The sequence below is a fragment of the Colossoma macropomum genome, unplaced genomic scaffold (assembly GCF_904425465.1).
Source record: "Colossoma macropomum unplaced genomic scaffold, Colossoma_macropomum, whole genome shotgun sequence".
Lineage (NCBI taxonomy): Eukaryota > Metazoa > Chordata > Actinopteri > Characiformes > Serrasalmidae > Colossoma > Colossoma macropomum.
The window spans coordinates 11829677-11843546 of record NW_023494792.1 but is presented as its reverse complement, the minus strand read 5'-3'; the positions used below and the strand labels follow the sequence as shown (position 1 = coordinate 11843546).

The following is a 13870-nucleotide window of genomic DNA, read 5'->3' as shown; positions in this document are numbered from 1 at the left end:
ATGGATTCAATAGATTATTCTGCTATCTAGTAATCCTTTTAGCTCTTTCGAGAAAAGAAGATTTAGACTTTCTTTTCCTAGTCTTTGAGCAACAGCGCCTGGAACTACTTTTCCCATAATGCCTTTTCAGGAAGTGGTTTAGGAACCGGGAACAGCAGCGAGTTGTTTGTTAGCAACAGTCGCTGTGGATGTCTGAAAATGTGTCAGTGAACGGCTGTCTGTGCAGGTTTGTTAGCCTCTACATTGCGTACAGTTGTGTACAAGGGCGACAGAGCATATTTACGGTTATCTTATCAACGAATAGAATAAAATTTGCATATCATGTGAAGTTGCTCTAATATCATTGTCAGTCAGTATTATTGTAGAGGGGTGTGATCTGCCTTAGCAAAAACTAACCTAGGGTTAGCTAGAGAGCTAATCCAAAGGATAAAGAGCATCTCTGGTTTGCTACGTGAACATCATTGCTTATTAGGCTTTATTTTACTGGTTTAACGTTAAATGATTCACCTTCAGCTGTGAATTACCTTAGTGGCCTGTATTTACGTCTAAAAAGCATCTAGCGTAGATAATTAGGTTCTTCATAGTAGCATTACTAAATAAAGATGCTTTGCTAAAAGTAAGTTATAAGTATAATGCTGTTCTAAATGGTTGTAAAGCTTTAAGTTATGCTTTCAGACTGTGTGAAGCATGTCTGCTCTGACGTTAGCTGACGATACTGCTGGTGACATCCCTGTGAGGGACATCACTTTAAACCTCGCCGGAGCAGGCATACCCGTTTTGGAGAAAGGTAAAAAAAATCGATAAATTGAAAGTTTGTTTTGGGTTCATGAGACAGTGTAATTCAAAAAGACTGTGATTTGAAAATGTTAAATACAAAGCACAGTATAACTAAAATAAAATGAAATTTGAAAACATCAAGTTACAAAATTCTGTCCACAGAGTCACTTCTTTCCCAAAATGCCCGAGCCAGACAAGCTGTGGCCAAAGTCAGTAGAGAAGAGCTGGAGGATCGCTACCTGCGTTTGCAGGAGGAAAACCTCCTACTCAAGCAGCACACACACAAACAAGAGGACAAGATCAAGAGGCATTTATTAATTTGTTTAGTCCATTACTTGTTGATTTCCTTATTTTAATTACTTTGGATAAGTTAAGTCATGCTAAATCAGTTGATTGCTTTGAGAGTTGTTCTTGGTTGTTTTTGTGTTCATCCAGGATGGCCACCAAGCTGATCCGCTTGGTGAAGGACCGTAAGCGGGTGGAGCAGGTGTCTTCAGCGGGCCGTGTGGTTGGAGGTCGGGATGTTGAGATGGAAGAGATGATTGAGGAGCTACAGGAGAAAGTCCAAGAGCTGGAGAAACAAAATGAGGGGCTCAAGCAGCGTCTGCTGACGGCAAAGCAGCAACTTCAGACCCAGAGCCGCAGACCAACGGCCTACAGCCACATCCAATCTCGAATCAATTCTGGCCTCCGCAGACTTAGAGAAGACACACCTGTGTCGCCTCAGCGGCCATTAACACCAAGAGGAGGTATAATGGACTGCCTCTCACTGTGATATGTTTTGTCAGACACTTATGAAGGAGATATTAACGTGAATCATGTTTCATCAGTAGGATCCAGACACGTGGAGGGGGAAATGAGCAGCAGGCCACCACAGGGGCTCTTACCCCGCTATGGGCACAGTCTGCTGGATGAGGCTCGCTCGGAGATCCGCAATCTGTACGTACTCCGAACAGTTCTTCACTCAGCAGTCATCAGAAACTTCTTTTCATACTACAGTATGCAAACTGAACATGACTGACAGTTTATAATTACCTTCTTTTCTCTGAAGGGAGAATGTGATAGAAAACCAGAGGGCTCAGATGGAAGAGATGGAGAGGTCAGCAGAGATGTTGAGGGACCAGCTGAGGAGTAAAGAGAGAGAGTATGAGGAATCTCTCCTTCAGCTTAGAGAGCAGCAGGCCAGCGGCCAAAGGTATCTGACTGTTTTTATATATGCTAGTGTTTGCAATCACTATTCAAAAGTTTGGAATCAGTGTTTTCAATAATATAAAACCAATGTGGTACCAGATAAGTGTATTAAATGATTATAATATGCTAATTCTGTGCAATTTCATAACCTGTAAATAATTAGTAGGACTCTAGGAAGCTGTAAATAAAAATTAAGGAATTTAAGATGTATCTAGACTGATTAACAGAGCTGTGGATGATTTTAAAATTACTGAGAAAGCTGTACAACTTACAGAATTAAGTTAGAATAAAATTAATATTCAGAATTTATCATATGTCAAGAGTGGAGGTGAAGTTACATATCTTATTGATGAGAAATACATATAAGATTCTTGAAATATTGAATAAAACATTTTGGACAGATAGTTTGTAATATTCACTGACCGGTTACTTCATTACGTTCACCTCCTTGTACACTTTTTGTCCACTTTATCAGCTTTACTTACCATATAGATGCACTTTGTAGTTCTATAATTACAGACTGTAGTTTATCTGTTTCTCTGCATAATTTGTTAGTCCCCTTTCACCCTGTTCTTTAATGGTCAGGACCACCACTTTATTATTTGGATGGTGGATCCTTCTCAGCACTGCAGTGACACTTACGTGGCGGCGTATTAGTTTGTGTTGCGCTGGTACGAGTGGATCAGACACAGTAGTTTTGCTGAAATTGTAAACACTATGTCCACTCACTGTCCACTCTATTAGACACACCTACTGTGTTGGTCCACCTTGTAGATATAAAGTCAGAGACAGTAGCTCATCCGTTGCTGCACAGTTTGTGTTAGTCATCCTCTCCTCCTTCGTCAGTGGTCACAGGATGCTGTTGGCTGGATATGTTTGGTTGGTGGACTATTCTCAGTCCAGCAGCGACACTGAGTTGCTTAAAAAAAACTTCAGCAACTCTGCTGTGTCTGATCCACTCAGACCAGCGCAAAATGCCACCACCAGGTCAGTGTCACTGAAGTGCTAAGAATGATCCCATGTAATACCTGCTCTGTGGTGGTCCTGTGGGTGTCCTGACCATTGAAGAACAGGGTAAAAGAGGGCTAACAAATTATGCAGAGAAACAGAATGACTACAGTCTGTACTTGTAGAACTAAAGACTGTGCCTGAATGGTAAGTTGAGCTGCTAAAAAGGACAATGAATGCAGATACAAGGTAGGTGTTCTTAAGTGGCTAGTTGGCGTATACGTCCACATTGTATAAGTTGTTATTATTATATATAAAATAATAAAAATAGTAAATATAGCAAATGATTCCAAACTTTTCAATGGTAGTGGATTTGCACTGATGTAGTACCATACATAGTGGGTGTGTCTCAAAACCTAGTGAGCTCTCTAAGTAGCCGCTGTCTACATAGGCAGCTGCCTTAGTAGGCAGCGTTCCAACCGTCATCTAGGCAGATAAATGAGACACTCTAGTTAGACAGCAGTGACGTCGCCGCTTGTTCCCGCCCACTGCATGAGACCGGCGTTTACTTACCTCAGCCGTCAGAATCACATTTAGCCAACATGGATCCTGCTTTGGCAATTTATATAGCGATTTTAATTGTATTTGCTCTGATTGAAACAGCAAAATAGACAATAGTTGTGGTCAAACGTGGAAAGTATAGGCTATTTGTGCACCTTTATGACTAGAAAACAGATAAATACCCCAGAAAATCAGAATAACTCACATTAGAAGATGACGTTACTGCTTGGTGAAGCGCTTCTGCCCATCTTCAAACAAAAGTTGCGCTGCGCTGCGCTGCATCGCGGGATTGCCTCAGCGGCTGAGGAAACATCCGATGCTCTCTCGATATTGGGCCAAAATGAGAGACTTCAGTAGTCAGCATATTTGAGATATCTAAGAATTGGGACAGCCTTCTTGTCGGGAGCGCGCATATTGTGGCGTAAAATGCTGTCTATGTAGAGAGCTCACTAGGTTTTGAGACACACCCATAATATACATATTTGTAGCTGGGGGATTTTAATCCTTCATGAGAACAGCGTGTGTAAACTCTGGCAAAGAGCATCTCCAAACAATGTATTGAAAATATGTGCAGGTCAACCATCAAAGACAATGTGGAGATGATAAAGCTGCAAAAACAACTGTCTGAGAAAGGAAATGCATTCACTGTGCTGGAGGGAAGATTCCTTCAGCTACAAGAGGTAACAGTGAAATATAATCATACGGATATGTTAGACCTTTACGTGCAAGAGCAAAGAGAGGAAGAAGACAAGCCATATCGATTCAAATGGTGTGGCTAGATGGAAATAATCAAGAATAGTAGGAGTAGACACTCTGTCTTACTATTGTTCTTTGTGCCATGATGTCACCAGAGGGATGTTAATGCATAGCATAGAAAGGGCCTAACATTCTGCTTTAATAAGAGGGGGAACATCCAGCTCCTTCCTTTATCTCTATGGGCACCACTTTAATAAAATCATAGCAGTCTCATGTAGAAGTGAAGCATTATCACAAAATGAACCATCATGCTTGTTTCTGTTGGTAGAGCTTGGGTTTAGTGCTAAGGATGATCAGATGTTCACTTAATTGTTCACTTAATTATTGCAGTACTCCATTCATGAACTCTGTATGATATTCTGTATAGAGCCAGAAGACCCTAAAAGCCAGCCATGAGGCAGCAATGGCCAAAGTGGATGAGCTCACTGGACAGCTGAAAGAGGAGAGGCTGAGGAGCCTAGGGCTGGAGAGCCACCTGCACACCAAAACACTGGAAGAGAGGAGGACTCGCGAGGTTGTGATTTTGGACTTTGATGGTTCCCAGCTTAGTATCTCCATTTCAGGCTGAGGTTAATGTGAATGTCATGGTTTGCTGACTGTATAATTTTCTTTACTTAGTTGCTTGAGCGAATTCAGGATTTGGAGAAGGAGAGAGACTTGCTCAAAGAGAACTGTGATAAGTTGGTGAATAGGTGAGTAAATAGTTTCACCAAAAAAAAAGAACTGCACAAAAATGTGAAAGGCCCCCCTGTAAAACCTATGTTTGTTATTGCCTTAGTGCCTTTGATGTAAGTCAAGAACAAAAGTGGAAGACAAGAGAACAGCAGCTCAAACTGCAGATTGCCCAGTTGGAGATGGCGCTGAAATCTGATCTCAATGATAAAAACCAAATTTTGGATAAGATTAAGGCAGAGAGAGGTACTAAGCTCACGTTTCTGTTCTTTTCTGGAGAACCTCTGCCTGAGGGCATAGTAAACACAATACAGCATGTTTTTTCAGTTTCCAGTGTGCAGCTCTTTTCATACCTGTAAATTTTCTATTCAAGATTTGAATGAGAATTTGATGCAAGAGAACAAAGAACTTCAGCTTCGCTATCTGGAACAAAAGCAACAATTAGATGAAATAAAAGATCGTATGAAGTTCTTTACCAAGGTAAGTTTGAATTTTTTTTTTTATTTAGAAAAGGTGCATTTAAGCATTCACTATTCATGTTGTAACTACTGTAATTGTATTTTATAGGAGAGTGAAATAGATGCTTCTGAACTCAGTGAAGCACTGATGCTCATAAAGGTAAATGGGCATGAGCTCACTGGATCTCACTTGGCATCATAGTAAAAGTGTGGAAGATGAAAGAGGGTGATGAGTCAAGTAGTTTAAGCTGATGATGAGGACAAATGGAAGTTGTGGCAAAAAGAAGACTGAAGTTAAGATTCGATTTAGTTGTTTATCTTTGAATTCCAGTGAAAGTGCAGGAACGGTTGATATTGGAGCTACTGGAGAATCCTATGTATGTTTGTATGAATGTTTCCTAGAACTGAATAAGAGGACAATGTACATTTACATATAAATTACATATCAAGTAAGATATGCATTATCTTACTAGATATATATTACATATATATTTAGTAAGATAATACAAATACTATGTCAACGCTAAGCGCGGAAACAGTAGCCAGCTAGAGACGATGGGCTAATAGCTAACTGGCATTGATAAGTTAATTATTTTCTATAAAATTCAGTGTAATGTTGGTCAGTGGAGCTAACATTAATAGCGTATGATCATCCTGGCATGCTTACAACAAAAATAAGAGAAGAAAAGTGAAAACATGAAGCTGGTTTTGCATGGTGAAAATTAAAGGCGTCTTTAGTTGCTTAAAACTTACCTAAAAATCATTTTGAGTTGCAATGTAAAGCATCTTGCAACTCCAAACTCAGGAGCAACATCTCAACATTGTGAAAAACGTTTCATGGTACAGCTAATCAAAACGGCAAAAACTCCTCACGTGATTGTGCCGAACAACATACTTTCAAACAACTGATTTTCCTGGATTAAGGGTCATGGCTGATTGAAAATCAGATCCTCTTGACTGACTTGTGTAAGGTTCTTGGTTTTTCATTTTGTCAGTTAGCTAGCTACATGAGTCATGACAGCAAACAAACTGTTTTTTAAAGGTAATGTAAATGGTCATTTTAGAGGAGAGGGCAAAAACTTTCTTAACTTTCAATGCAAGTTAATGTAAAGAAATTTTATTCAAAGCAATTCAGAGCATTTCTGTTAGGCCAACACAGAGCATTTCTGTGTTACATTTTAACACAATGTAATGGAGAGCTGCTAAGCTCAAATTATACAGAAAACTAAAAATCTCAAAAAATGAACCATAACAAAAAAGAGCAATGCAAAGAAAAGCAATGACACCTGGAAAAAGTATACAAATACAACCATTTGCATGAATGTTTCCCTATTTAAAGCCAGCCTATGATAAAGAGCTGAAGTCAGCTGAAAGTAAAGGTTAGCCTCTCCTATTGCCAGGTAGGAGTGAGCAGTGGGAGAAGTGGTTTATTTGTATCACATTAAGTCTGTTCATGGACGGTTTTCATAGGGTATTTGGAACATTTGTTTAAAGAGGCTAAACCAGTAGCAGTGCATTCATAGAATATTGTATCCAGTATTTTCACCCTCTTAAATGGGTTCACTATAAACTTTCAGGTACGTAAAACCAAGACAAACGAAGAACTGGGTTTCTTGGAGAAGGTGGATGAGCAGGTCCACTTGGATGTAGAATGCTCAATGAAGGAATTACAGGCCACATACGCTGAAACTGTACAAGAGTTGGAGAAGACAAGAAACATGCTCATCATCCAGCACAAGATCAATAAAGACTACCAGGTACAGTATTAGCAATAAATTGTAGTGCTGTAAAGCATTAATCCATTGCTCCTGTGGTGTGAACCTTAAAGTCTTATAAAAGAACACTTATATGTGTCAAAAAAAACTTATTTAGGCAGAAGTTGAAGCAGTAACGCGAAAGATGGATGATCTGAAGCTGGAGAATGAACTAAAGCAGAAGAAACTGGCCCAACTTCTGGACATGAGAGCTGCCAAGATAAAGAAACTAGAAGGTTTAGCTACATTCAAAATACTTTAACTATTGTAACTCTTAGCTTTATTTGAAGCTCACATCTATCTTCTAAAATTCTTGTTTCTTTCTTAAAGCTCAGCTGAAAGACATTGCCTACGGAACCAAAACCCACATCTTCAGACCTGATGTCACAGATGACGACGTGACTGATGAGTTTGATGAAACTGTGCATCTTGCTCGAGGGGAGAATCTTCTGGAGATCCACCTGGGCACGGCTCGGTTCAGCCCTGAAACTTTACAGAGTCTTGGTGACAAAGAACCATCCACTTTCTGCACTTACGCATTTTATGACTTTGAGCTGCAGTCCACGGGTGTGATGCGGGGGTCTCAGCCAGCCTATGATTTCACCTCCCAGTATCTGGTGAAAGTAGATGATCTCTTCCTGCACTACCTCCATAGCAGTTCCATCACTGTGGAAGTGCAGCTGGCCGAGGGTCTGGCTTACCACACCATAGCTGCAGGTCAGCTGCGATTGAATCAGGTCTTGGAGAGAGATGGGAAGGTGTTTGGCACCCTGCAGTTGATAGGTGAGTTCAGAGACAACATACAGGGCTTTTGGGTGATGACTCGGAGGGGAATCGCCTATTCATGGAGGTTTTTAATGATTTGTTTATCCACAAATGGATTTGCTTGCATTGTTATGCACTGTAACTCTTATTTTCTTTTTTGGTAGGTGTCAGTGGTGATATCCAGGCATTTGGAACTCTAGATTACTGGCTCAGGCTGAGGGTTCCTATAGAGCAGGCCATCCGTCTGTATAAGGAGCGAGCCAAAGCGCTGGGCTTCCTTAGCTCTAGCCTTAGAGACCAGAGCCAGGTATTATTAACAGTCACTATAAACTGACTACATGTCTGTCTGTGATTAGATGGCAGAGTGCGCTAATCTTATTCATGTATTTGGACATGTATTTATATGCTATTATAAAATGGATAGTTCCGGTTAGGGGTGGGGGGAAAACTCTATTCTTGGATGCATCACGATGTGGACGTGAACGATCTTGAATCGATTCACAAATGTCAAAAATCGATTTTCTAAATATTTAATTAATAACGTAATGTTGACGGAACACAAAAGGCGGAACTTGGAAGTGCGGAAGTGCAGCGCCCGGACAGTCTGTGGCGGCACATAACAAAAACACAACTGGATGAGCGGGAAATCCGACCGGCTCCCTCTGCATTACAAGCTAGGTTAGTTCAGTAGCTGACAACCCAAATGTTAAAAAGAGACATTTTGTCCTTTCAACAAAAATCAAACCACCTTTTGAGCCAGAACATTTTATGTCCAATATGTCTCAGTATGTGATAATGTCCTAAAAAAACATAAGACTTACTTTGCTCTGCTTTAAGCTTTAGCTGTAGCTCCTTTCCTCCGATCTCCACCAGGACACATTTCCTCAAAAGTTGAATAGTTTCTTGTAAAATGTCTCTCAACGTTCGACTGTTTTATGAGGCTCTCATACTTGCTTCTCATTCACCAGTTTCTTGTTCGAATTTTTCCGTTCCACCTTAAATTCTGACTGAGGCGCCAAATATAAATGCGGCACCATTTAAGGTGGAACAGGAAAATTCGAAAGAGAAGCTTCGCGACTTTTTAGTGTTTGACAGTCTCTTGTTGCAGATTTAACGAATCAGGAAACCAACTACGGTGCTTATAAATGCGAATAAGTCCATTTATCTCCAAATGTTCGTCTTAAATCTCTCTCTTTGCCTTTTTGTTAGCTACTAGCTAGGCAAGACTGTGTTGCTATGTGACCTGCAGTCTGAACACCAGTTCTCAGTCGTTGAGAACCAGGGCTTTCGCGCTATTTTGCACACATCCCGTCTCAAACATATTTTACTGACACAGCGATCCCCCCCGTCTCTACAACAACACCAAAAACCGAAGTTATAAAGTCACTAAAGAAAACAGGTAGGACGGCTGTAACATGTGCTGCATTGCCACAGGATCTTATTTCACCGTAATAGCGCATGTCATTACAGATGAGTGTCTCATGTACTCCAAACAAAAGCAGTGAATGAGAGCATTCTAGTTCACTTGCTACATCACTTCCACTTGTTTTATTAATAAAAGATATTGGAAGTAAATTCGTTATGGATCATTACAAATACTGTGCTTTAAAAGTACCAAGTCGTCACACAGTGAGAAAATAGAAATCCTGTATAGAAAAAAAAGATGCATCAAGATCGTTTTATCATTTTATAATCGCATCGCAGCCTTCTGAATCGTAATCGAATTGTGAGGTGCCTAGAGATTCCCACCCCTAGTTCCGGTCCTAAAATCCGATTGGCTTAGCCTTGTTTGAAGTCGTTGTAAAATCCATGATATACGCACACATATGATGCCTCACAACAACTGAATTCTGTATTACCTCGCTACGGCACGAAAAACCCTTGTGCTGTCAATGGAATAATCTTTGACTCTAATGCTGCTTGCCTGGACCACTGTGTATATTGATGAAGTAAGAACCCGTTTTTGTCTAAACTGAGGGGCTGACGACTTAGCAAACACCAGCGTGAGTCAACCACAGTGTTTTATTTACACATTTACACATGAAACAAACCCAAACAGAATTTCAGAGATGGCTTACTCAGCCTGTACTATAAGGAGTCTTTTGTCCGTTTGTCTATAAAATGTTACGATACGAAATATCCTGTAAATATGGTTATGTTTACAGCACGGTCTAAGAGTCCCTTGGTGTAGTTTTAAGTGACAAAAATAGAACAAAACAGTCTAGTCAAAACAAGCTATACTGAATTTGTATGACATTCTTTTAGTATACACTCTCAGAGAAAAGGGCCCCCTTCATGTCACCGGGGTGGGACCCTCAGAGGTACATCTTCAGTACCTTTAGTTAGGGAACATAATTGTACCATATTCAATAGACACTGTATTTTTTAAGTTGTAATGACTCCACACTGTGTCATACCCAGACGTTTTATATTGTTTTGTTTTAAAACATTAGGTTATTAGATGGTACAAATCTAATTAAGGTACACAGTTGGACCTTAAAACCATTGCTGTAGATTTGAGGGTCCATTTACACTGTTTGTACCTTGATGAATGCAAAATGTACCTGCATAGTACCTTTTTTCCTGACAGTGTAGCGTAGCATTAGTCATGAAGCATAAAAGCATTAACTGTATTAATGTAAGCTTAAATGTTCTGTGATACTGTGATATATTTGGAAAATATTGTGATATTCATTTTTGTCAATACTAATCTGATTTGAGTTATATAGACACTAATTGCACTCTTTCTTCATTAATAATATCCTGCAACACTTAGTATTTGTTTTTATTGCTTGCATTAGGTTTGTGCACTAGAGGCTGTACAGGCTGCTATATATTTGATCCCATGTGAATTCTTGGGAAGACATGTTTATGTCCTGGGTTCATGTTCACTTTTATGTGAAAAAGTACCTGCTCTATGTTTGTCAGGAATCCCAACAGCAGTGTGAGAACAAAAACCATAAATATTGTATGTATTGCTGCCAATATCTTGATATGTTGTCTCATGACAACCAACAACATAAATGTTAATGACTGTTGACCTTGGCCAAGAGGCTCTCTTTTAAAGTCCTCTTGTCCAACATCTCACTCTCATCTTGTGCTGACTTATGGAGAGGGAGAGAGAGAGAGAGAGAGAGAAAGAGAAAAACTGTCTCCTGCAGTGTTTGGGGATGGTTGGCAGCCCAGTGTTTCTCCCTAATTATATTACAGCTGTTACAAATTGAAAAATAATTCCACTTGCTGTCACTCATTCCTCTCCTTACGTTCCTACTGACAACATAGCTGTTGTTCTGTTTTGTTAACATGATGAGGTCTCTCTCTCTCTCTCTCTCTCTCTCTCTCTCTCTCTCTCTCTCTCTCTCTCAGTTAAAGAGGCTGTGCTCCTCTTCTGATTCTCTTTAGTTGTATGTGATCAGAGGAGGAGCATGCGTCATATGTTCTGGCATGGGCGGCTCCGCCTCTCCACCGCCACGCTTATTTAGGCATCAAGAAAGAGGTCAGATGTATATTGTATTTGACATACAGTGGAGCCCGAAAGTCTAAGAGCACTAGTGAAAATGCTTTTGTTCACATTCCTTTCTAATATAATACATAGTTTTTCATGTCTTTTTTTTGTCAGTGAAAATTATAATCTTTGAAATGTTTACATGAATTTCAGAATTTCTTAGTATGAAGTATGTTCCCCTTTAGCTTTAATGACAGTGTGCACTGACATGGAATCCACAAGTTCGAGTGCAAAAGCCTCTGAGGAGTAGATCAAGTCCACTTGAGTCATCTGAACACTAGCTTCCATGAAGGGGATAAAAGACACACATTTGAACTTTAAATAGTGGCATAGTGCAGAATCTTGAATTTCTTTGTCATTTTTCTTAATAGTTCTTTGTTTTACATTTTAATGTTGTTCATTTCCAGGTTTAAATAGTGGAAAATGGTTTTCTGTGTTTTCTCATTTTTATAGATTAATCTAACATACTTTGCTGTTATGTATTACATTTTGTAGCACATCAATATTAAATGAGTGATGAGTGTTTGAATAGAAATAAATACTTCCACATGTCAAAGGGAGGAAAATGGGGAGGGTGGCTGAATAAAATATAGTAGAATTGTAGATATTTGAACAATGCACACTGAAGTGCACAAGCTACCAGATAAGTTGTGTTTAAAAAAATCATTAAGTCCACTAGTTTCTTATTTAGCTAAGTTTTCTAGTGTTTTCTCACCGCTGTGTCTGTGTATGCTCCCCAGGCTTCGACTGCCCCTGTCCCCAGCACTTCATTTAAAGATGGAAACCTGAACGAGCTCAATGTCATAATACGCTGTTGCAGTAACCTCAAACCCAGAGGTCCTCATACTCAGCCCAGTCCATACGTCATCTATAAACTCTACGACTTCCCTGACCATGACACACCAATCATTACTTCCACCAGTGAGCCCCAGTTTGAGGATCACATGACCTTTCCCATCATGATGAATGCAGACCTTGATGTGTATCTGAGGGCAGAGGCTTTGACCCTGTATGTTTTTGATGATCTGGACTTGGAGAATCAGCTGTACCTGGGGAAAGCAAGAGTGCCACTTATATCTCTGGCCCATGATAAGGCCATTACCGGTGAGGATATTACTTTATTGCTGGGTTTTTATTGATTGAATTGAAATAACTGTTCTTGGGACTGCAAAGTCAATTTGGGCAATTTGTGCTGGATTTACTACTTAGAAGCAGATAAAAGTTAGCCATCTGTTCCCATCTGGCACATTCACATCATAAAATAATGATGCTGATTAGGATGATTAGTACGTATTTTCCCTGTTAAATAAATAAATGTAATTTTTTAATTTAGATTTTCTGCTTTTGCCACTGTGGCTTGTAACTATGTGTTCGATGATTTATCAGGTACGTTCGAGCTTACGGACCCAGATGGTGTGCCCAGTGGCTACATAGATTTGACTCTGAAATGGAAGTTCACATACCTGCCTCCTTCTGGCTCAGCCATGACTGCAGAGCAGGCCAAGTTCATCGTCAAAGAGACACCAGTCAAACTAGGAGCTGGTGGAGCTGAAAGTGTTAATGGAGGGCAGGAGAGGGAACTTAATCCCTTGTCTCTTTCCACACCTTCTGAGGTGAGTTATAGACTTAAGAGTGCATTTATGTTGTATTTTTGCTTAAACAGTTGGTGCTGGCCTGAATCACAGATGTCTCCCAGAAGCAGAGCAAAAATAAGAATACAGATTAATGTATATGAGTTAAATAAAACCACAGGCATTCAGTTTGAATATGTAATAAATCGATTACCTCTAGTAACAAGGAGCCCTGCAGTTTGCATAAACTATTCCAAGCACCAATTTTTACCTCTTAGCCTTTGCAACTTTTACTGCAGCCTCAGCAAGAATATATGATATATATATTTATATTTATATTTTTAGTTTTTGTTTTTTGGAAAATGAAATCACTGCACATTTTTTTGTCCTTATGTAGGCATCAAAACAAAATGTCAGACAAAACAACCCTAGATTAATTTTTCTAGAAAAACCTAAAATGCTTGGTTACATCAGGTCCTACATTTTTGGCATCTCAATGCTGAACAGAATTTGTAAAATAACTTCATGTACCTGTAATATACCAGTCTAGTATTATCAGATTTATTTTGCCAGATCAGTTCAGATCAGTTTTTTTGCTGAATACCTTTTTGAAGTAGAACGGGGTAAACGCTTTTCGACTTTTCGACTTTATTGTGCTAAACAATTGCTAAGTTTCCATTAACTTTCTGTGCAAATTGCAAGCAGTAAATCAAAAATGCATAAAAATGTGCATTTTGTTTCAGCTTTTTTCCATCAGACTGACTTTTTGTGATAAAAGCATTTAAGTAATTACATCATTTCCTGCAAAAAACTGTTGTCGCATAACTTCATTGTTTTAAGTGTTTGACATGTTTCCATCTCTGCTTTCATGTATGTTGAAATCTGTGTACCTTTAGCCTCCCTGACATCCCC

The 13870-nt window shown here is 39.5% G+C and overlaps 1 protein-coding gene across 4 annotated transcripts in view; it reads left to right on the top strand.

Annotated features, from left to right (window-relative positions):
* Nucleotides 1-98: 98 nt before the first annotated feature.
* Nucleotides 99-13870, top strand: part of rpgrip1l (RPGRIP1 like) — a 23269-nt gene continuing 9497 nt past the window's right edge. The window contains exons 1-18 of one of the 4 annotated variants that reach the window (XR_005007485.1): nucleotides 99-226; nucleotides 676-787; nucleotides 940-1084; nucleotides 1213-1526; nucleotides 1608-1716; nucleotides 1829-1972; nucleotides 4052-4157; nucleotides 4601-4747; nucleotides 4852-4925; nucleotides 5012-5151; nucleotides 5279-5385; nucleotides 5473-5523; nucleotides 6941-7120; nucleotides 7236-7353; nucleotides 7448-7900; nucleotides 8047-8189; nucleotides 12128-12491; nucleotides 12774-13000. Coding sequence is in view for 3 of the 4 variants with exons in the window: in XM_036575964.1 (XP_036431857.1) it covers nucleotides 688-787; nucleotides 940-1084; nucleotides 1213-1526; nucleotides 1608-1716; nucleotides 1829-1972; nucleotides 4052-4157; nucleotides 4601-4747; nucleotides 4852-4925; nucleotides 5012-5151; nucleotides 5279-5385; nucleotides 5473-5523; nucleotides 6941-7120; nucleotides 7236-7353; nucleotides 7448-7900; nucleotides 8047-8189; nucleotides 12128-12491; nucleotides 12774-13000 (2922 nt within the window). In the remaining variant the exon portion in view is untranslated. The remainder of the gene's footprint in view (nucleotides 227-675; nucleotides 788-939; nucleotides 1085-1212; nucleotides 1527-1607; nucleotides 1717-1828; nucleotides 1973-4051; nucleotides 4158-4600; nucleotides 4748-4851; nucleotides 4926-5011; nucleotides 5152-5278; nucleotides 5386-5472; nucleotides 5524-6940; nucleotides 7121-7235; nucleotides 7354-7447; nucleotides 7901-8046; nucleotides 8190-12127; nucleotides 12492-12773; nucleotides 13001-13870) is intronic. The other 3 variants (XM_036575965.1, XM_036575964.1, XM_036575966.1) reach the window with 3 other exon arrangements.